Here is a 22,636-nt window from a genome sequence, read left to right as displayed (position 1 = left end):
GAAAGGTCTATCAGCGAGCTTACAGCTACGGATAAACCAGAATTATGGTTTACAAGGAGATTAAATAGGAATGAGTTTCGTTAGAATTATATGATATATATAACGTGTTTATTTATATTAGAAAATTACAGATATTCAAACACTTTTATTCAAACCATTTCATATTTTCTAGTAAGTTGTTTATAAACGTGCAATTGCAGACGTTAAAACTAAAAGAAGAGTTGAAAATTTGCTGTATGATGAAAACGTGAACGTAAATATGAACATTCTCTTAAAATACCCAAATAGTCTGCTAAATTTGAAAATAAGATTTGAGCCCGTTTACGTTTAAGGTGAAATATGCTACTGCCAAACAGGCACTTCGTTTTACTACCGTTCAAGTTCCTGTCCAATTTGATATTATTAAAGATTTCTTACAGCTTCCGACTTTATTTTCTAAATTTAATATAAAATATTGGATTTTAGTAATTTTAAATATCAATAGTTATTTTTAACTCCAACAATATTTTCTATATTCATTCTTTATACAATATTTAATTATTAAAAAGTAACATTATTACATAAAATGGAGAAAGAGAAAGTGTGTATGAATTACGGGAAACTGTTGGAGTGTTTTTTTCTCTACATTCCTTATATTAGACGTTAAAACTTCAAATAGCTAAGTTGTTGGAGAGTTGCTACTAAGCTGTTGGAGTTGCTATACTTTTCTTTTATGTTCATTGCATCCTATTGTTCTACTTCTAAGTTGTACCACAACATGCTATACGAGAAAATGTTGAATTGGAAAATTAGAAACACTGCATTTGCAACAAATAGGAGTTAATTGCACTTTACAACCTCCGCTTTTCATTTAAAATCAAAATAGTATACTTATTTTGTAAAATACAGTTTATAATCCTTAATTTTCAATATCAACTACAACATGTATCTCTTGCGGTTATAAAATTGAAATTGAAATGTTAATATTAATAACTAAAATTCCAAATTAATTAAAATATTTATTTTAATGTATTTTTTACATGAAAAAAATTATAGCTATTTTCTACTAGTAATACTCTAAATTAATCGTTATGTTAAATACTTAAAATATATTTATTAAGAAAATAATATGTTTATATATATAATCATAAAGTTTCTAAATATATCTATATTTTAAAATTTTAAAAATTATATTGAGTAATAAAATAATTGACATTAATATTATTTTTATAATTTTATATTTTATATTTTATTTTAATTTAAAAAAATTTAAAATCATTATTTAAATATTTTGCTGAATTTCAATTTTACCCTTCACAATATAAATATTTTTAACAAAATGGTTAAAGGGATGCACATTGTATTTGATATCTAAAGTTAGAGGTTACAAACTGTATTTTCGAAAATAAATATATAATTTTGTTATTTAATGAAAGGTAGGGATTATAAAATGTAATTAACTCCAACAAATAGACACGCTAGTAAGTCGCTATATATGTTTTAAAAAAACGAGTGAGGAAACCTTTTTAACGGCTGAAAAACAAGGTTGATTTTGATGTCAACATTTAGCTGTGACCAAGTAGGTTTTGCTTCCCTCCGTCCACCTGCATAAACAAGGTTCACATTTGTTGCACCTACTCTTTGGTCAAAACGCTCCCGTCCAGGAGACTACCCACACTTAAAAGTTACTTTCACCAATACAGCAGATTCTTGATAAATATATATTTAGTAAACCGATAACCTCGTTAATCTTCTCAAAATATAACAGTGATAATGTATTTTTAATCTTTCGATAAATGAATAAATTTTATCTCCCGAGCATATAAATTGACGGAAAGGAACGATCGCATATCAGTGGCCTTAACGGACAGCCTTGATTGTTCCACATGGAAATTTTGGGACCCATATACAAAAGAGGGCCACTATAAGGGCTGTAACAGATTTTCCTCCAAACCAAAAGGGACCGGAAGAAAGGAGAAGTAAAATAAAATTACGTGTTGAAGAAAAATCAAACTTAATTTTCAAGTCACCAGCGTGTGTGGTTCTAAAGGATTCTATAACATTTCCCACACAATTTCATCCAATGAAACATGAGGTTCTTATATCTACACCAAAACATCACACACATCTTAAGAGATAGGAGCCTGAGAATTCGCTAGAACATTTTAATTTAAACACCCCTCAAAATAATACTTGTCTTAAGAGCCTTGAAGACATTTATTTCAAGATCTACCAAAACAGAGAAAGAAACTTTTAGTAGTTGATATTGTGTGGTGTGTTTCAAATGGCAACTTCAGTTTCCATTTGTTCTTCTTTTACCGGGACATGGGCAACATCCATGGCTAATGAAGATTGCGCCATGTTGGTTAAGTCAGTTCCTACGCAGGTACGCGTTGGAAAGCCTATTCGATCACAGCCAATGATGAAGAATGTTAATGAAGGGAAAGGACTTTTTGCTCCTGCTGTTGTGGTAGTACGTAACATAGTTGGTAAGAAGCAGTTCAATCAGCTTAGAGGAAAGGCAATTGCTTTACACTCTCAGGTACTTGAGACTTGCTGTGTGTGAACTAACCAGTAGAATTTTTTCAATATGTTGTTGCAGTTTAATTTAACTAAATCTACGTATACTCTCTGCAGGTTATTAACGAGTTCTGCAAGTCGATAGGAGCAGATCAAAAACAACGACAAGGGCTCATCAGACTAGCAAAGAAAAACGGTGAGAGACTTGGATTCCTGGCATAATTACGGAGTTCATTGTACATCAAGGGTACATTTGGATTCAACGATTGTAATAGTTTAAGGACTTCCAGATGTAAATACTCTTCTCTTCATCTGGGTTAAGTAATAGTCACCATGTTAAGCTAATATCGTCATATTCATACATCCATATACTATTTTGTTACCCCCCCCCCCCCCCAATTTGCTTAGCTTCTTTTGTCTACTTAGTTTACCATAATAGCTTAGTGAAGAAACTTGAACGTGTGGTATTGGTATCAAAGAGTCGCATCTACTTTGTGTGGTCTTCATTTAAAACGCTATAATATCTATGCATTATTCAGCCAAAACACAAATTTTCAAGAAACAAATATTTATAAAGGTAAATACAGTGAATCTAAACATCATGAAATTGGAACATGGAATGGAGGTGCCTTCACATTTACTGTTACCTACCAAAAAATTCATATCTAAACCGCTGTTTGCACAAACATAATTGCTGTATTGTGAGATATCAAGGCACATTATGCACACAAACATAACTGCTCTATTCTGCGAAGTTAACATTATTCACGAAAGGCACTCTGGGCATAGTGATCAACATCGTAACTTAAAAGAACTATCCTGTTGAATATTAGCCACCAAATTTTTTCACACATTACCATATACTTCATTAAAATTTAAAACTTTTGGTGGTCATGATATTTTACTAAAACAAGACCTTACTGAGAAAGGATGGCTCTATAGTAAGTGATTGATACCTCCATCAACAGGAATGGGCTTATGTTGCAACTTCGGGGTTGAGAAGCTAATCCTTTAAAACGCTTGGGAAAAAATATCAAAACCTAAAATAATAACTACAATTTTAACAATTTTCAATGTCAAAGTAAAATTATTATCAAAAATACGGACCCAAGATATTTGGTGGCAAATCGTTGCTACATAACAGTACATGATACGGACCCAAGATATTTGGAGGCAAATCGTTGCTACATAACAGTACATGCCTCATTGTAATAACATCGGGCTCAATACGGTGTCATTACAATCTGGAAATTAAAATTTCCAAACTCAGCAAGATAAATGGCGAAGGTTTGGTAAGTTAGACAACATATCGACTTTTCGTAGATCTCTCCCTTTTAGAATCATCCTGCAACAATCAAGACAATTCGTGAGTTTTATTGTCTTTTGATGACTCGGATAGTAAAAGGCAGCCACAATTTCATACATGAAAGCTGTATGAAATCTTATCCGTGATATCAAGAATTTCCTTCCACTTCCTTCCAATGCTCATCTGCAAAAAAAACAATAATCAGATTATAAAATCACATTCTATACTGGACTGCATCATTTAGTATGCTAATACGGACGGAAAGCAAAACTTAAGTTTGGATGGGAAGTTTACCAGCACCGAGACATATGGATCAAAAAATTTGTGATCCAGTTAAATGTATTTAATCGTAACACAGTTGACAGAAACTGTGACAAGAATACAAACAAATAAGAAATAAAAAAGAAATAAAAAAGAACAGCGGGTGATCTCAATAAATGCATGCCGTTAGCCTGTAAACTGAGGCACTGTGAAGGGGGGTTGCCTTCACCAGAAAATGCAGAAAATAATACTATTAAAGTATATCAACATCAAAAGTGTACAAATAAAGAGAGTGTGTTTAAGGGTGAGTATTTAGGTTGTTTCTTTAAATCATTATAACAGTCTAGTCCTTCAATGGTCATACCTATCTCTCAGTTTCAACTTAAAAATAGCAACCCAATCATAAGTTTCTCTCCTAACTTCAACTTATAATAATTGTGCGTTATTGAAGATGCATACTCTCTTCTTCTCTTATATGACTGGTTTCAGTACTTATACACAATCGGTCGATATTAACAGTGCAAGCATCCTGTATTCCTGTCGATATTACCACCCTGAAAGTTTATAAAGCTTTGGATATGTTTAAGAAAACTGTTATACCGATCAACTTGACTCTCCGCACGATGAATTCCTTGTGGAGCTCAAGTGTGTGGAAAACGAGCAGGTTTATCGTTCATCACTCATTCATGCAGTTGGTAAGGCACTAAACTTCAAGACTGCCCTTTCATGGAAGGATGCACTTGCACAACTTGAAACTTACAGAATTGGAAGCATTAAGGGAATAACTAATAAATATATTCTTGTATGAAACTAAAATTTGATAACTCACCGAAAGGTGCAAAGCAGTTTCTGTTGTGTTCTCCATTAGTTACATATTGTCAGGAACTAGTTGATTCCTTAGCTGTTTGTCACTATTTATGGAATTTTCTATTTATATAAGCAACAACTAACAAATAGAGGTCGATAGAATGAGATTAGAGACAGAAAAGAGAGATTAGAGAGATAGAGACAGATCAGACTTCAGAGAGAGAGACCAGAATCGGGAAGAAGAACCCCTAGAGAGAGAAAGATACAAAACAGTTATAGAGAGAGAAAGAGATTGGTGGCAAAAGCCATATTCATATGTTCAACATAATATGAGATTACAACTAGTAGATCTATTTATAGACTCTACTAACTTGTAACTAATAACTTCTGAAAAGACATAAATGCCCTGCCTCAATACTCACTACTAATTACTTAGTATCCCAAACTATTACTGATAACTAATACTAATATATGTCTATCCCGATACATATATCGATACATTGATATTGACAAGCTGAGTGATATAGAAGCAGGGTTGCAGTCTGAACATGGTGGAAGAATAATAGTACACAACCAGGTACTCCTAACCAAATTAATTGCATAGCTAACACCTAGGGCTATGACTTCGGCGATTGGAATATATTTCGGAGACCGAAAACCAAATATCTGAAAAACTAATACCGATAAACCAAATTAAATTTAGTTAATGTACCAAACTGAAAAGAACAAATCATTTATAACCCACTACTGACTTAAAAACCAAATTACAATACCACTTCATTTTCTGCCAATAACAAGAAGGGGAGAATATATGAATAAGAAAACTAAAACAAATTAATAATCTTTATTCTTATACTGGAACACCATCCGGGGATAGTGAATTTGAACATTATGAACTAATTAGTTTGTGTAAACAGAAAAATATAGAAAAAAATGCCAATTTAAAAAATACACACACATATATAGAGAAGAGAATAAAGCATATAGAGAAGAGAATAAAGCAAATCCAGCGCCGAAGTGGAAATTGAACAACTAACAACTATAGATTTGAAGAAGAAGAAATAGACTTAGAGAGTAAAGGTGGGTTGTGGTAGAAATTAGAATACACGATAATAAATATACTGATAGGTCAGAAATTAGGATAGAGGATTAGCAAATAGACTGATAGCTTCACTACTTTGTAGCAGTGTTAACCCAAATAATTCAGTAGAGGCCCAATCCAAATCCCTATATATAAAATATATTAATGCATGTAAATGTATTATTTTATTCAGTGCTTATACAGTCTAGCCTATTACTGAACTGAAATTACCGAATACCTAATTATTGAAGAATTTATGTACACACAATAAACCGAACTGAACATTAACTGAACTGGAAATTATTCGTTTTTCGGTTAAACGAACCGTATGAAAACCCTAAACTTACATATCAGTAGACAGAACGGAATCATGTACATTAGGGATTTAATCTCCTCGGCTTCAAAAAAACTGATACTGTATCTACTAGTTTCCTAATTAGAAAATAAACATATAGAGCAAATACAAAAAAATATATATTTTGATGTCAGCATTAAAGGCAAAGATTTTTCACCTGAACAGCTTCATTAGCTGCATTTCTAGTCCACAAAGCAATTTTATCCTGTCTTTGTCGCACGCTGACAACTACACCACAGATCTCCTCAGCCTCCTCGAATTGTTCTCCAATTAAAGCCATCAGCTGCTCGATAAAACAACATCATTCATACAACTTGCCCACCGCGCTTAAGCAACTATAAGTTCGAATTAATTAAAGAATATTGATTGCCACATTAAAGCCAAGAAATATGATACATACAGTTTCAAGCCACATGGTTTCAAGGCCGTCCTTGTTGCTCGAAATTACAGTCCACTTGCCTCCATTAGCACATGCAGGATCCTCCCACTTAGGCTCAACCCCAGCTCGGAACAAATGAAAATCAGATTTCTCAGGCAACTTGCTTGGCTTAAATACCCGATCATACAAGCTGCAAGAATATTGACAACATGAAATTACTTTCAATCTTGACATTATTAAGGGAAGCTACATTTTCAATTTAAGTCGAGTTCATAGCTCACAACTGCCTACCAACATCCGATACCTAATAATGTCTATGCTCTAACTAAGTTCTTTAAATAGTAAAGAAAACAATAATAAAAATGAACTGTCAAACATGCCGTACTAATATCAAACTCATCTCATCCGTATGTTAATTTTACAACAACATCTCCTCTCACTCCATAGTCTTACTAATGGAGATAATGTCTACTTATATTTTAGCATAACTCTCCACACGAGATAAAATCACAAGATAACGAAAGTACTACAATTAGGCTCAACGGGTGATAAAAAAAATCCAATCTTTACAAATTTACCCGATACAATTACTCAAAAAACAAACACAAAAGTAGAACAAAATAAGCAGCACATAACACAAACAACAATTAAAAAAACAAAGAATTAACATAAGAAATAAATAAAAAGAAATGTAATATATACCACCAGAAATCTTGAATGGAATGAAAAGTAAAGGCTTTGCGAAGAGAAGAACCCCAAGCGGCGCCGACTTTGGGCTTGGATTGGTTATCAAACCAAAAAGCCCATTCGTTTTCCAACAGGTTGGGCTGTTGGGTTTGAATCTCCTTCATCTCCTCCACTGTTTCAGCGCCGCTTACTTCCACCATTTTTTTCTTGCTTTGTTTGTTTTATCTCTTGCAGCTCTGTGCCTGTGCAAGAGGAAGGAGCTAGCTAGAACATGTGATTTACGGGTTTCAAATATTGGATTATTTTGTGGCTGACGCAATTTAACGGGCTGGGCTGGGCTGGTTAATTTTGACAAATATTTATTATTTAAACGGGGTTATGTAAAAGAAAAATAAAGAACACGGGCAAAATACTTTATTTTTTTATTAAAAAATTATTTGTTAAGAACATAATCACAATTTTTTTTTACAAAAAAATATACTGCATTTATTAAAATACCGGAAAACAGTTGGAATAAACCTCCAAACTAATAATACAATTGTAGCAACCGGGATTTTCGCGAAGTATTTATATGAAAAAAATACAGTTGCGTGTTATAATTGTGGATTATGTGGATTTATGAGTATAAAATATTAAGTTATATAATTTTGTGGTTTATGTGAATTTCTGTGAAATAGTAATAATGAACGGGTAAAGTCTCGTTCCAGTTTGATGAGTCAGCGAAAAAGGTTAAGATATGATTGTCGGGTCGTCAGGTAGAACGGGACCCGTTATTCAGAGGATGGATTAAATGAATAGGATTAAGAATAATAAAATTGAGTATTATAATAAGTTATGATAAATGTGGAGTCCTCAGTGTGTTTCTGTGATTTGGATTCGTAATTGAAAAAGTTATATTGTTATTTGAATTATCGAGTAAATGTTATATGCGTAATCAGTTATTAAAAAGAGGATTAATGTGTTTGAATATACCAATGTGAAATATGTTTGATATTATTGGATGAATATATGTTATTTTAAAGTTGCGAGTATGAATATGTGATTTACAAGTTTTTTAAAATATTTTTAGAGGATTTATTTGATTAAAATAAGGATTAATTGATCCCTATACATTTTTATAAAATTGTTAAAATATGATCAAGTTGCAAATTTTATTTTATTATCTCTAGAATCATCATAAGGACTTTTTAAAAATAATGGTCGGATTTAATTTGACGTTTGGATATTTTAAAATGACTTTTCAGAGTTTATTTTTATTATTAGGGATTTATTTATAAAATTCATAGAAATTAATTCGTTCGCAAAAAAAATTATTCTAAAAATACGGGGAGAGATCTAATTTTATACTCTTTTATTTAAAAATAAATTTGTGTTATTTAGAAAAAAAAATTGATAAGTTTGTGGCACTTTTCGGATTTTAAAAGCTGTTTTTTAATATATGGTCAAATCATGTTATATATAAAGAAAAGAAAAATAAAATTGGAAGATTACCCTTTTACCCCTCCACTCCACCTTATATCTCCACCCTCCTAATTTCTTTCTCTCCTCCTCGTGTCTCATTTCTAAGTCCCTCTCTCGAACTCTTGAGTTCTCTCTCTCTCGATCTTTCATGTTTCTTGACTGAAATTCGATCCCCAGCTCATGTTATACCCCTTTCTTGATTTATATATATATATATCTCTGTGTGTGTGTGGTTGCATGTGTGTGTATCGGTGTTTTGGGGACGAAGCCCCATTCGGTTTCTTTGTTGCTGCAAGATTTGAGCTCGAATTCTTGAAGGACTATACTTGGTTATTGTTGCATGTTAAGTTGGGGTTAGATTTTTAGAAGAAATCGGTGAGATTTCGAGTTGGGGGGCCGATTTTGACAACCCCGAACCCTTGCCGCCATCGGCGGTGAACTCCGGTGAGCCGGTGGTGGGCGGTGATGTGTAAACTGAGCCCTAATTTTTATAAAAAAAACTTATATGTTTACATGCATGTCGAAATTGTGTATCTAAGTTTGGATTTTCGATTATGGTTTATGAATTATGGTTCGAGTAATTAAGGAATGGTTGTGTAATTAATCGAATATGTTTAAGATATGATTTTCAGATTTTAAGGATTAAAATTTTTGTTCTTATTCGGTTTTAGACTTGAATTTTTGGATCAACTCGGGTCGAGTTATGTATTTTGTGATATATGAATTGAACTATGTGCTAATGTGGATTTGCATGTGATAAGTGTAGTTTTCGGTTATAGAAATTAAAGTAAGTACAGTTTAATGATAAATAGGGGATGGAGTTGCTGGATTTGAATTCATGTTATACTTCGATTTAGTAAGTTGTTATGTAATATGTTGTAAGTCGAGTTGCATGCTGCGTTTTATAATATGTCGAAATGAAAATCTTAAGTGATAATGAGTAATTGGTGGATCGATTGATAATTGTGTAAGTGAGTGTGTTAAAAGCTAAGTACTAGAACTGATTGTGATTGATTATTGTTGAGAAAAAGGGATAGTGTATTTACGAATACGTTGCTCGGTTTTCGAAAAGAAAGTATAAAGATATGTATAAGAAGCGTAGTCGATATGATTTAATAAGATTTGGTGTCGGGTTATGAGATTATATGATTACTTGCTATGTGTGAAGTATCGAGTCATTCAGTGATATAAAGCATATAAAAGTGTAACCTATAATATGTTATGTGTTATATAAATATATAAGATAAGTAGATATTGTGATTGGGGTGGAAGTCAGACATTCTGAGAAATATCAAGATTCGATCAAGTTATCAATTAGGGTTTTGTTTGGTATTGTAGATTTGGAAAGCGGAGGCATTCAGGCTAGAAAAGGGAAAGAGGTCTTAGGTGGAAGTAGCTCAGGTTCCATAAAATAGGAAAACTTTTTGAGGCAAGTAACTCTTCCTTATATTATTAATTGATTATAGAAAGATTATTGATGTCATGCACTAATAGAATAAAGAATCATTGTGATACTTTTATTGATCCTTGTGATAAACCTGTTATTGATCCTTGTGATAAACCTGTTATTAATCATTGTGATAAACCCTAATGGTAAACCCTTGTTCCAAGTACTTATACCCTATTTTCATATTTTGTTATCTTATGATCCCTTGACCCTAAGAGAGTCGTAATGAACCTTTCATATGTCATACCTTGTTAACCTAGATTCCTTTGATTATCACATGTGCCATGTTTATGCATCGTTCTTTGGAACTATCTTGATAACAGCCTTGTTATACCATGTTTAACGTTTGATCATATCCTTAACTTACGATCCCTTTTCGTTTCTCATTTGTTCACTTTCCTTGAATTTTTGAATTGAACTTAAGAATAACTTTCGACTTGAATGAGTCCAAGCGATTTCACATATCAGTAAAGTTAAAATGAATTTAGCCAAAGTTCCTTGTATTCCAACATAAAGGTTTTCCAAATAAATTCCTAAAGGATTGGATAGAAACGTAAGAGGCTAGTAGAACTAGTCCAATCATGTAAGAGACTAGCGGGACTAGTCCAATATAAAGCTGGAATAATGCTATAGGTACCTTAATAACCGGATGGAGGTCAGTACGGGCTGATCATCCGTATTATACTTAAAAGATGGATATCACAATCAAGGGTTCTTTGTTGTTAAGTAATGAAAGTAAAAGTTTTATAAATGTTGCAACAAGCATTACGCTTTTCTTTTGATTTGAAGTTGAATAGTTTGAATTGATTCTTCCTTAAAATTCTGAGAATCTTGTTTGAGAACCCTGTCACTTTAATTTTTTATTGATGGTCGCTTAGAGCGATTTATCTCTCAAAGTGTGAAACTCTCTGAGTACCCTATCGATTGATCTTGAGAAACATTGGTTATACAAACTTGAATCTTAAAAGCTTTTGAAACCTTCCTTTGGAACCCCTTTCCTAGGAATTGATAGAACGATGCCACCTAGTTAATGAAATAGAATGCCTCATATATTGTTGATTATGTTGATATTTAGAACTGTTTGTATAGTTACTTGTTGAGCTTCTTTGCTCATTTATTTGTCTGATCTAACAATGGTAGTTAAACAAGAAGATGGCCAGACTTAGGCGCACCGCTCGCAAGAGCGTTCCTGGAAGTCCCTATCGTGTCGTGGGATTTCAGATTCCAGATCAGGTAGATGCTGTGTGAGCAAGTGATAATAAGTTGGTGGGAAGTATAATAGCTGAATCATATACTTTTGGGGTTAGCTGTCGGTTCCAAGTCGGAATCGAATAATTCAGTTTTATTTATATTAAGGGTTTTAATAATATTATTTTGATTGGTAGTTGTAATCTTGTCTCATATTTTATCCTGTTTAGATCATGTTAGCTTCGGGGTTTATTATATTTCTGCTGTTATTATATTAGTTTATTGGTGTTGGGGGTCCTCATTCCTAACCCCGAGTTTGAGGGCGTCACAGTTTGGTATCAGGGCTATAGGATTTAATCCCCAAGAGAAGTTAGGATAAAAGGTTATTTTGGATAATTAAGTATTACAAGAGTGTTCGACTCATATAGAGTTGAGTTAACCAGGTATTGGAGCAACTCCTGAGAGATTGAATCAACTGGAATCTGTACAGATGGTTTACCATACCTACTTGAAAGAATACATCATGTTGTATTTCATGACAGATGGTAGGGTTTATCATATAAGACAAAATGCTATTTCATTGAAGTATTTTGAAGAATTGGAGCATGTACTTTTCTTACTTCAAGTGGATGACAGAATAACAGGAACTGCTGCAAGCTACTTAAAAGAATAGATTCAGAGACAGAAAAGGCTTTATTCTGTTAAGTCTGACATCACATATGTTCCAAAGTACAGAGATCACAATGGTGATATTGTTGATATGAAGCCTAATACTGCGCAGATCAGAACATATCTTGGTATTAAGGGACTTGAATTCAATCTGGAGTCTGACAAAGCCTATGTCATAAGACTAGATCAGGAGTTGAGAAAAGCAAAGATCAATGATCTCAGAGCTGCAATCTTTCAAACTGGTGAAGATACTGCAGAGCTTAAAGATCCTAAAAGGAGAATGATTGAAGAACTCAGATATGCTGAGAAATGTTTGTTGAAGAACTATCTCAGAACAACTCCTGACATCAGAGAGATCAGATGATGAAGCCAAGTTGAAGATCTACAACTGCTTAAATTCTGATATTTGTACAGACTGAAGTTGTTATCAGAAGTTGAATATTGGTAAAGCTTTAAGGACTGTAAGTTGTAGTAATCTAGTCTAATTCTCATGCATTTGTACTTAATGTTTTTGACATCATCAAATATCTGTTAGACTTGTATATTATGCTAATTTACAAGTTGGGGGAGATTGTTAGATATATTTGATAATGTCATGGCTAATATAATTTATGTTTAGATTTCAGATCTTACTTAACAGGACAAATCAGTACTTAACTGTTGATCAGTACTTATACTGGAAGTCAGGACTTAAGGATATCAGTACTTATATTATCAGGAGATAATCATCAGAAGTTAGATATCAGAACTTAAGTGCTGAAGGACGATCAGATAAGGAAAGTAGCTGATTAAAGGAAAGAAGATCGAGATAAACATAAGAAGAGATATGCATGAAGAAGGAGTTCCGTGAAGAATGGAATACTTGGAAGAAAAGATATCTGATTGATATATTTTAGGAAGCAGAATTATATTCCATATCAATTAGCGATTATCTTGTAACTGTGTAGTATATAAACACAGACATAGGGTTTACACTAAAAGTGTTATAATAATCGAGCATATTATTCATTGTAACCCTAGCAGCTCTCGTGATATTTGTTCATCACTGAGAGGTAATAGTTCCATACTGTAACAGAGTTTATTGTTTCAATAAAGTTTATTTTCTGATTACTTAATATATTAAAGTTCGATTTGATTGTATTTTACACTGTATTCACCCCCTCTACAGTGTGTGTGACCTAACAAGTGGTATCAGAGCCGATCTGTTAACATACATACAGTTAAAGATCCAAACACAATCATGTCTGACACAGAAACTCCAACTAAGCCTACCAAAACTAAAGAACCTCCAAAGACACAAATTCAAAGTCGGTATGAGACTATCAGAGTTCCCATACTGAGACCATCTGAATATCCCATATGGAAGGTAAGGATGACCATGTTCCTGGAAGCAACAGATCCAGAATACCTTGATAGAATCAAGGAAGGACCTCACAAACCAACCAAGCTCGCTGTTGCAGTTGCAGGTGAAGCAGCAAAGACCGTACCAAAGGAGAAGAGTGATTATACTGCTGAAGATATAGCATCAATTGCTAAGGATGCTAAGGTACGACACTTACTGCATAGTGCCATTGATAATGTAATGTCAAACAGGGTAATCAACTGCAAGACTGCTAAGGAGATATGGGATGCTCTGGAAACAAGGTGTCAGGGAACTGACACAATTAAGAAGAACAGGAAGACAATACTCACTCAAGAGTATGAACATTTTGACTCAAAGACTAATGAGTCATTGAATGATTTATATGATAGATTTGTCAAACTTTTGAATGATTTGTTATTGGTTGATAAAGAGTATGATCTTGAAGATTCAAACCTTAAATTCCTGTTAGCTCTTCCTGAATGCTGGGATTTGAAGGCAACGACAATAAGAGACAACTACAATCTTGATGAAACAACTCTTGATGAAATCTATGGAATGCTCAAGACTCATGAACTTGAGATGGAACAAAGAAGCAAGAGGAAAGGAGGAAAGTCAAGGACAGTTGCTCTTAAGGCTGAAGAAGAATCCCCCAAAGCAGCTTTCTCAAGGAAAGACAAGGGTAAAGCTCTTTTCATAAAGTCTGAAACTGAGTCATCAAGTTCTGAAAGTAATGATGACTCAGATTCTGAAAGCTTGCCTGAGACTGATGCTGATGAGGAGATGATGAAGCTGTGTGCTCTTATGGTGAAAGGAATCACAAAGATTGCATACAGGAAGTTCAGGAAGGGAAAGAAGTTTTCCAGGAAAGGCATAAGTTCTGATAAGAAGAATTTCAGAAGACCAGAAGGCAGAGGAGGAAAGTCTGACAGAGGAGATTATACCAATGTTAAATGCTATAACTGTGGTGAGAAAGGCCTCATATCTCCTGATTGCAAAAAGGCAAAGGGTGACAAAGGCAAGGCTCTTGTCACAAAGCAGAAAAGCTGGACAGACTCCTCAGACTCTGAAAGTGAGGAGAACTATGCATTGATGGCAAATGCTGATAAAGAAAGTGCTGAGAGCAGTTTTGAAGCTGATGAAACAAAGGTACCTCAGACTACTTATGCTTTTCATACTGATGATATTAATGAGTTGAGAAGATATCTTAAAACGATGTTTGTTAGTTATAGAGATCAAACTTTAACATGTGAAAGATTAACTTCTGAAAATCTTGCTTTTAAGAAAAGAAATGATTTCTTAGAAAAAGAGTTAGTCATGTTCCATCAAACTCAGAAGGATAGAGATGATGCTTTTTATGTTAGGGATGAAGTGCTAAAAATGAATGAATCTCTAAAAACTGAGTTAGAAAAGGAAAGAGAGATTATCAGTACTTGGACTAACTCTGGCAAAACAACTCAAAATTTGCTAAGTAGTGGAAACTGGAAAGAGGGCTTAGGTTATGGAGAAGATAAGAATGATAAAGGAACTGAAGAAATTAAGCATGTTGTTAAGCAAAAGCCAAAGTTAAAACCTGTTAAGTTTGTAACTGTAAAGTCTGAAAATGAGAAATCAGAAGTTAAAGAGGAATTAACTTCTGACAAACTAAAATAGGAAAAGACAGCTGAAGTGAACATATGCTTAATGACAAAGAAGCAGCTTAAGCATAAGCTGAAAGATGTTAAGAATGCAAATAAGGTAAAATCACCTAGGAAAAATAGGAATGGAAAGGATGGTGTGAATAAAAGCAATGATTATAAACCTGTTCCTGATGCTCCTAGGAAAACATGTCATAACTGTGGAAGTTCTAACCATCTGGCTTCTTTTTGCAGGAAGAATAAAAATATTAACTCCTTACCTTCCAAACAGGAGTTAAGAGTCAGTCTGTTAGATACAAACCACAGAATCCTTGTTTTCATTGTGGTAGTTTATGGCATTCCATTGATACTTGTAAGGAATATCATAGTTTGTACTATGATTATTATCAAATAAACCTTCTTTGAAGAAAGTTTCCATTGTTCCTTCTAGTGTAAATTCTGATTCAAAGTCTGATAGTGTAAGTTTTGATAAGAAAAATGTTAACATAAACTCTGATGCTAAATCCACTGCAAATGTTAACAAACTTAATAAGGCCAAAGGATCCAAGCAAGTCTGGGTCCTTAAAACTAATAATTATTGGTCTTTGTGATTGCAGGGCAACATGAAAAATATTCTAGTTCAGGACAGTGGATGTTCAGGATATATGACTGGAAATAAGGCCCTGCTATCAGACTTTGTGGAGAAAGCTGGCCCAAGTGTTTCTTATGGAGATGGCAACATTGGAAAAACATTGGGATATGGCAATATCAGTCTTGGAAATGTCATAATTAAAGAAGTAGCTCTGGTCTCAGGACTTAAACACAATCTACTGAGTATAAGTTAAATCTGTGACAGAGGTTATCATGTTGATTTCTTTGAAGAACACTGTGAAATTGTGAGTAAATCTAAAGGCAAACTTGTTCTGAAAGGATACAGGCGTGGTAACATTTATGAAGCTAAGCTTTCAACAAGTACTGATGGTTCTGCAATCTGTCTGATGAGTAGAGCATCAATTGAAGAAAGCTGGAATTGGCACAAGAAACTCTCTCATTTAAATTTCAACAATATAAATGAACTGGTCAAGAAAAATCTTGTGAGAGGACTGCCAAAGTCAATATTTGCTCCTGATGGCCTTTGTGATTCCTGTCAGAAGGCCAAACAAAGAAAATCTTCATTCAAGAGCAAGACTGAATCATCAATTCTTGAGCCTTATCATCTACTACATGTTGATCTACTTGGTCCAGTAAATGTCATGTCTATTGCAAAGAAGAAGTATGCGTTGGTCATAGTGGATGAGTTCACCAGATACACATGGGTGTATTTCTTGCACACAAAAAGTTAAACTGCATCTATCTTGATTGATCATGTCAAACATTTGGATAAAATGGACAAAGATTCTGTGAAAATTTTAAGGAGTGATAATGGCACTGAGTTCAAGAATTTGATAATGGAAGAGTTCTGCAAAAACCATGGAATAAAGTAGGAATTTTCTGCTCCTGGAACTCCACATCAAAATGGAGTTGTTGAAAGGAAGAATAGAACTCTCATTGAAGCTGCACGTACAATGCTTGAAGAAGCAAAGCTTCCAACCTATTTCTGGGCTGAAGCTGTGCAGACTGCTTGTTTTACTCAAAATGCAACACTTATTAACAAGCATGGAAAAACACCATATGAGATGGTGAAGAAAAAGAAGCCAAATCTGAAATACTTTCATGTATTTGGATGCAAGTGTTTTGTTCTCAAGACTCATCCTGAACAGCTATCCAAGTTTGATTTAAAAGCTGATGAAGGAATCTTTGTTGGATATCCACTTTCCACAAAAGCCTTCAGAGTCTATAATTTGAGAACAAAAGTGGTCATGGAATCCATCAATGTCTCTTTTGATGACAAGAAGATTACTGGTCTTGAAGATTTTATTGACCATGATCAGCTGAGATTTGAAAATAAAGACTCAAACTCTGATACTGAAAATCCTGACAGTCTAAGTCCTGATACTGTAAATTCTGATGGATTAAACTCTGATGTTATTGAAACTGTGGTGACTACGTCAAAGGAAGATGCACCTATGCAGGAGGAGCATATTCAAGATCCTACCACATCTCAAGAAACATCAGAACATACATCTGGCTCTTCAAGTTCTGATTCGTCAAGTTCTGATAAGCCAAGTTCTGATAGTGCTGAAAATCTAAATACTGAAGAATCCAACTCAGAGAGCATAGTTTCAGGGGGAGCATCAGAAAATGAAAATGAAGACAGCATGGATCATTGGGGGAGCATCCAGTTCTAGAGAAAACCTTCCATCTGCAAGGAAGTGGACAAAATCACATACACCTGATTTGATAATTGGAAATCCTAATGCAGGTGTCAGAACTAGAACAGGTACTTCAAATGAATGTCTCTACAATTCTTTTCTCTCTCAGACTGAGCCAAAGAAAGTGGAAGAAGCTCTTCAAGATGCTGATTGGGTGCAAGCAATGCAGGAAGAGTTAAATGAATTTGAAAGAAACAAAGTCTGGACCCTAGTGCCAAGACCAAAGAATAGATCTGTTGTTGGTACAAAGTGGGTATTCAGAAACAAAACTGATAGTGATGGCATAATTACAAGGAATAAGGCAAGGCTGGTTGCAAAAGGATATTCTCAACAGGAGGGAATTGATTATGATGAAACATTTGCACCAGTTGCCAGGTTAGAAGCCATAAGGATATTTTTGGCTTATGCTGCTCACAAAAAGTTTACTGTCTTTCAAATGGATGTGAAAAGTGCTTTTCTCAATGGAGAATTGGAGGAGGTATATGTTGAACAACCTCCAGGCTTTGTAGATTCCAAACATCCAAATTATGTCTACAGGCTTGATAAAGCACTTTATGGACTTAAGCAAGCTCCTAGAGCATGGTATGAGACTTTAGCTCAGTTTCTTCTAGAAAGTGGATTCAACAGAGGAACAATAGACAAAACACTGTTCTACCTCAACCATGGAAAAGACTTACTTCTGGTCCAGATTTATGTTGATGATATCATTTTTGGGTCTACAAATGACAAACTTTGCAAGAAGTTTGCCACACTAATGCAGTCAAAATATCAGATGAGTATGATGGGGGAACTTAGCTATTTTCTGGGCCTTCAAGTCAAGCAGAATGAAGAAGGCACTTTTATTTGTCAAACAAAGTACACCAGAAACTTGCTGAAGAAATTTGGAATGCAAGATTGTTCAAGTGCATCCACTCCCATGGCCACTGCAACAAAACTGGATAAGGATACTGGTAAATCAGTAGATATTACTGACTACAGAGGTATGATTGGCTCTCTACTCTATCTAACTGCTAGTAGGCCTGATATTATGTATGCTACCTGTCTTTGTGCAAGATTTCAAGCAGATCCAAGAGAACCTCACTTAACAGCTGTGAAAAGAATCTTTAAGTATCTTAAAGGAACAGCTGATCTAGGATTGTGGTATCCTAGAGAATCAGATTTTAAACTAATAGGTTACTCAGATGCAGATTTTGTAGGTTGCAAAATTGACAGGAAAAGCACAAGTGGAAGCTGCCAATTCCTTGGAGGCAGATTGGTTTCTTGGTTCAGCAAGAAACAAAAGTCAATTTCCACATCAACTGCTGAAGCAGAGTATATTGCTGTAGGAAGCTGTTGTGCACAGATTCTTTGGATGAAGAATCAGTTACTGGATTATGGGTTAACATATTTCAAAATCCCTATTTACTGTGATAATCAAAGTGCTATTGCTATGACAGGTAATCCAGTTCAACACTTTATGACAAAGCACATCAGCATCAGGTACCACTTCATAAGGGAACATGTGGATGAAGGTACAGTGGAATTGCACTTTGTTCCAACAGATCAACAACTAGCAGATATCTTCACAAAACCACTGTGTGAAGCCACTTTTACAAGATTGGTAAATGAACTTGGAATGATTTCAGGTTCTTTCTCTAAATCTGCTTAGTCTTGTTCTGTATTATCAGACTTTATGATCAGTATTTACAGAATTTAATCTCTTTGTGTATTCTGTGATTAATTGACAAATGTTTTTAAGTACTGACTGCTTTCTGATATATGTTTCTAACTCTGATAAGTGATATGTCTGTCTAAGTAACCATTCAATCCTATGAGGATAACTGTGCTAGATACTGACTTACTAGTCTTCAATAAACAAATGATCCCATGTAAGAAGTAATTATTTCTGTGGAAATCTTATGACACTAGCAAATTCTGATAATTGAGCTTAGTTAAGTTTACTTTGTTTATCTTATTACTAAGTCACAAATTAGAATAATGCTACTCATCTGTTAAGTTCTGATACTAGTAAAACTGTTGAATGTACTAAGTGCTGATAAACCTCACTTATAAAAAGAAAAATCAAAAGGTTCAAAGAATAAAATCAGGTACTCCTTTGAGATCTAGAGTAAAAATGTGGAAGGGAAGACCCAAGTGCATTGCTGGTATTAAGTAAATATGCATTAGAAAAGTAAAATATTTTCTTGGTGACTTTTCACACTCTATGATTACTGGAGAAATACTCTGATAATAGCATAAATTCTGATAAGCAGTCGTGACTCACTTACACTGAGGAGCCACTGTAAAATAGAATTTAAAAAGATGCATAAAATTAGCACAAAACAGTTGAGGTGGACTCAAACATGAACTCATTCATCAGTAGGTTTCAGGATAATGACAGCTCTTTAGCAAAATTTTAGTTATGCCTTATTTCTAAGATATACTGAAGTGAATCAGACTTTACTCTTTGTCTGCTATTCGCTTGATGCACACACTAATCACTCCATCTGAATGATGAAAATTACTGTGGTGGTCTATGTTGTTTTAGATAAACAGTCATTGTGTCATTTTGCACTAACTCTGAGGCCAAGTTCTGGTTGCATATTCTCACGATTAAGTTCTGAAGAGTATAACTCAGCACTTGTATGAGGATTTACTTAGATAGGCATTTCTTTTTCGAGTTAACAAATTATGTTCTGATGACTGTTAAGTTCTGAAATAAGTCTAAGTTCTGATATTACAGTCTAAATTCTTTACTTGACTTATCTGTGGATAAAATTTGATAACAGTCTCGGTAAAAATTAGAACATGTGAAGTGGAAGATTAATGGTCACTATGGTTAGGATTCATGGTACTCGTACTTAAACAGTCAACTTTTACTTGTGTCTTGTGCGCATTCAACCATGTTTTCTCTTTCCAATGAATGTTATTCTTTTTCCAAGTCTGGGAAATGAGGTAGAATTAATTCTACCTGTCAGCATTAAATACTTTTACGTCTCTTGGCATTCTCTTGCCTATATAAGCAGCCACTTCACATCAGCCTTCCCATCACACTCTTTCTCACAAACTTACCTTCATACTTTTTCTTTCAAAAACATAATGGTCAGATACAACATGTTTTTGAACTACCAAAACTTCAATATGGAGCTAAGCTGTGCCGACTGGCAGCAGGAATGGCACATCACGGCCATTCCTGAGGAGATATGGGACTCTGTCCCACAGGAGGTACTGACCCAACTCATGTTCTTCTATATGGACTACCATCGCCATCTAGAGCGATTGGAGGAGGAAAGGCTGGAAGCTCTCCGCCAACAAGAGTGAATCATCCGACTCGCCATTCTGTTTGTCGAGAGTAGGAAGAAGAAGAAATGATTTAATCTTGTCTTCTTCCTGTTTTTCTTCATCATCAGCTTTGTCAGGCTTCTTAGCTACGACTAAAGCTGTTGATGTTAGGTTTAGTAGCTTAGGGAAATCTTGTATAAGTACTGATGTAATTTCCATTTCATGAATGTATTTACTTGATATATTAATGAAATCTGTTTTTATTTCAAGATTTTGTCTCTAAGTTATTTTGTAATGCATTGATAAATCCTGATTGATATTCTGATGACCATATAAATTCTGTTTTATTTTAAGTTCCGACTTTCCTTTATCAGTACTTAATCATATGATTTATCTTGGTCATTTTCACTTGATTTCTTTTCAGAATATTAATGATGCAGTGAAAAATAATTAAATCAGTGGGAACGGTTTCAATTTTGAATTAAAACAGTTTCACCTTGATTAATGGAATATCTGGGTAAATGGAACGGTTTTTCCTTGAAAACAGGCAAGTTGTTTTTCCTTGAAAACAGGCAAGTGGGCAAGTAATGATTACTGTTTTCTCGCGCCCAGTAACTATCCGTTATTACTGCATGTCTGACAGGGGTAACATTTTTTTTAGAGTATAAGTATGACAGAGAAAGGATTTCTTTAATCTTTTATTTCCTTCATACTTTTTCTCTCTACTTGCTTTTACTCTCTCTTTCTCTCACGTTGGTTTTTCATACAGACATTTTATCAAACACCTAACAGACACTTTTAAATCTCAATTTTTCACATGGCACCTAAGGATTTAATCATTGATGGAGCTAAGTTTGTTCCAAATAACTATGTTGCAATTCTTGATCATGCTGAAGTTCCTTCTAAATTGTATTTTGTGCAAGGTCTTCTTGCACACAGTGAGATTGGGTATGCACTGACCCAGCCTTCAGTCTTTTTGAGCCAACAAGTTCTGACATTTTGGCGGACTGGGCACTTTGATGATGGTGGTAAACATGGCACTCCCAGTATTGTTTTCGAAGTGGGTGATTCATCTTATGCAGTTACTCCTGGTACAATACGCAGGGCTCTACATCTCCTAGAAGATTGTACTTTTTCAACTCCAGAGGAATCAGCACTTCAGGAGTTAATGGCTGATTTAGGATATGAAAAGAGTTTGGCAAAGCTTGAGCAGTTAAAAAGGGCTAATATCAGAAGAGAATGGAGTTTCTTCTTCGACTGCATCACCAAAACTTTTGGGAACAAATGTTCGAATTTTGATGTTATCCCAATTCTGAGTCAGCACATAGGGTATGCTATTATCCATCAAACTCATTTTGATTTTGTAACTGGTATAATTGGTTTTATTGGGGATAGGATGACAGAGGATAGGAATGTTGTCTATTTTGCTAGATTCTGTCAACTTATATATACTTTTTGTACTGATGAACCTCAATTAGTCAGTTCCTCAACCCCACCTTTTAGAGTTGCAAAACGATACTTTAATGACCTGGTAAATGCTGACACTAAGAAATCAGTGGTTAGACCATTACAGATTCCTCAGTCTGTAAAACAGATCTTAGTTAATGCTGATCCTCATACTTATAGATCTGTTTACTCTGATGTTCAACCAACCACAAACACCCAAAAACCATCATCCTCAGCACCTACCACTCATACTACTCAACCTACCCTCAGGACATATCTCAAATCCTATCTCTCCACTTCACAGACTGTTCAATCCTCATCCTCCAAGCCAAAGAGGACAAAGACTGTTCCTCAAATACCTCAAAAGAGAAAGAGGACTGTACTGAGAGATGAATCTGATACTGAGGAACAGGTTCCTTCTTCAGAACCTTTTGTAGGTGAAGCTGAGAAAGAGACTTCTCAGAAGGATTCTGGAATTGGGGGATCTAGGCTTCTCAAAAG

General features: G+C 34.5%; 2 protein-coding genes across 3 annotated transcripts; one reads left to right on the top strand and one right to left on the bottom strand.

Moving 5' to 3' along the window:
* Positions 1 to 2,067: 2,067 nt before the first annotated feature.
* On the top strand, positions 2,068 to 2,866 carry LOC141678808 (protein PROTON GRADIENT REGULATION 5, chloroplastic). The gene is made up of 2 exons (XM_074485211.1): positions 2,068 to 2,521; positions 2,617 to 2,866. Exons 1-2 carry the CDS (start codon positions 2,264 to 2,266, stop codon positions 2,719 to 2,721), a joined length of 363 nt encoding a protein of 120 aa, XP_074341312.1. The 5' UTR covers positions 2,068 to 2,263; the 3' UTR covers positions 2,722 to 2,866.
* A 691-nt stretch (positions 2,867 to 3,557) lies between these two features.
* LOC141678239 (eukaryotic translation initiation factor-like) lies at positions 3,558 to 7,679 on the bottom strand. 2 transcript variants are annotated; one of them, XR_012557664.1, is made up of 6 exons: positions 7,391 to 7,679; positions 6,710 to 6,878; positions 6,467 to 6,592; positions 4,100 to 4,173; positions 3,923 to 3,988; positions 3,558 to 3,844 (listed from the first exon to the last, which is right to left on the bottom strand). XR_012557664.1 is itself a non-coding variant. In XM_074484504.1 (5 exons), the coding sequence occupies exons 1-5, from the start codon at positions 7,573 to 7,575 to the stop codon at positions 3,797 to 3,799; spliced, it is 594 nt and encodes a 197-aa protein (XP_074340605.1). In that variant the 5' UTR covers positions 7,576 to 7,675; the 3' UTR covers positions 3,558 to 3,796. The 2 variants fall into 2 exon arrangements, 1 of the variants encoding a protein (XP_074340605.1); XM_074484504.1 differs by lacking the exon at positions 4,100 to 4,173 and having other exon boundaries at positions 7,391 to 7,675.
* Between the last annotated feature and the right edge of the window lie 14,957 nt (positions 7,680 to 22,636).

The sequence above is a fragment of the Apium graveolens genome, chromosome 8 (assembly GCF_009905375.1).
Source record: "Apium graveolens cultivar Ventura chromosome 8, ASM990537v1, whole genome shotgun sequence".
NCBI lineage: Eukaryota > Viridiplantae > Streptophyta > Magnoliopsida > Apiales > Apiaceae > Apium > Apium graveolens.
The sequence above is the reverse complement of the archived record's forward strand: the minus strand, read 5'-3'. Positions and strand labels throughout refer to the sequence as shown.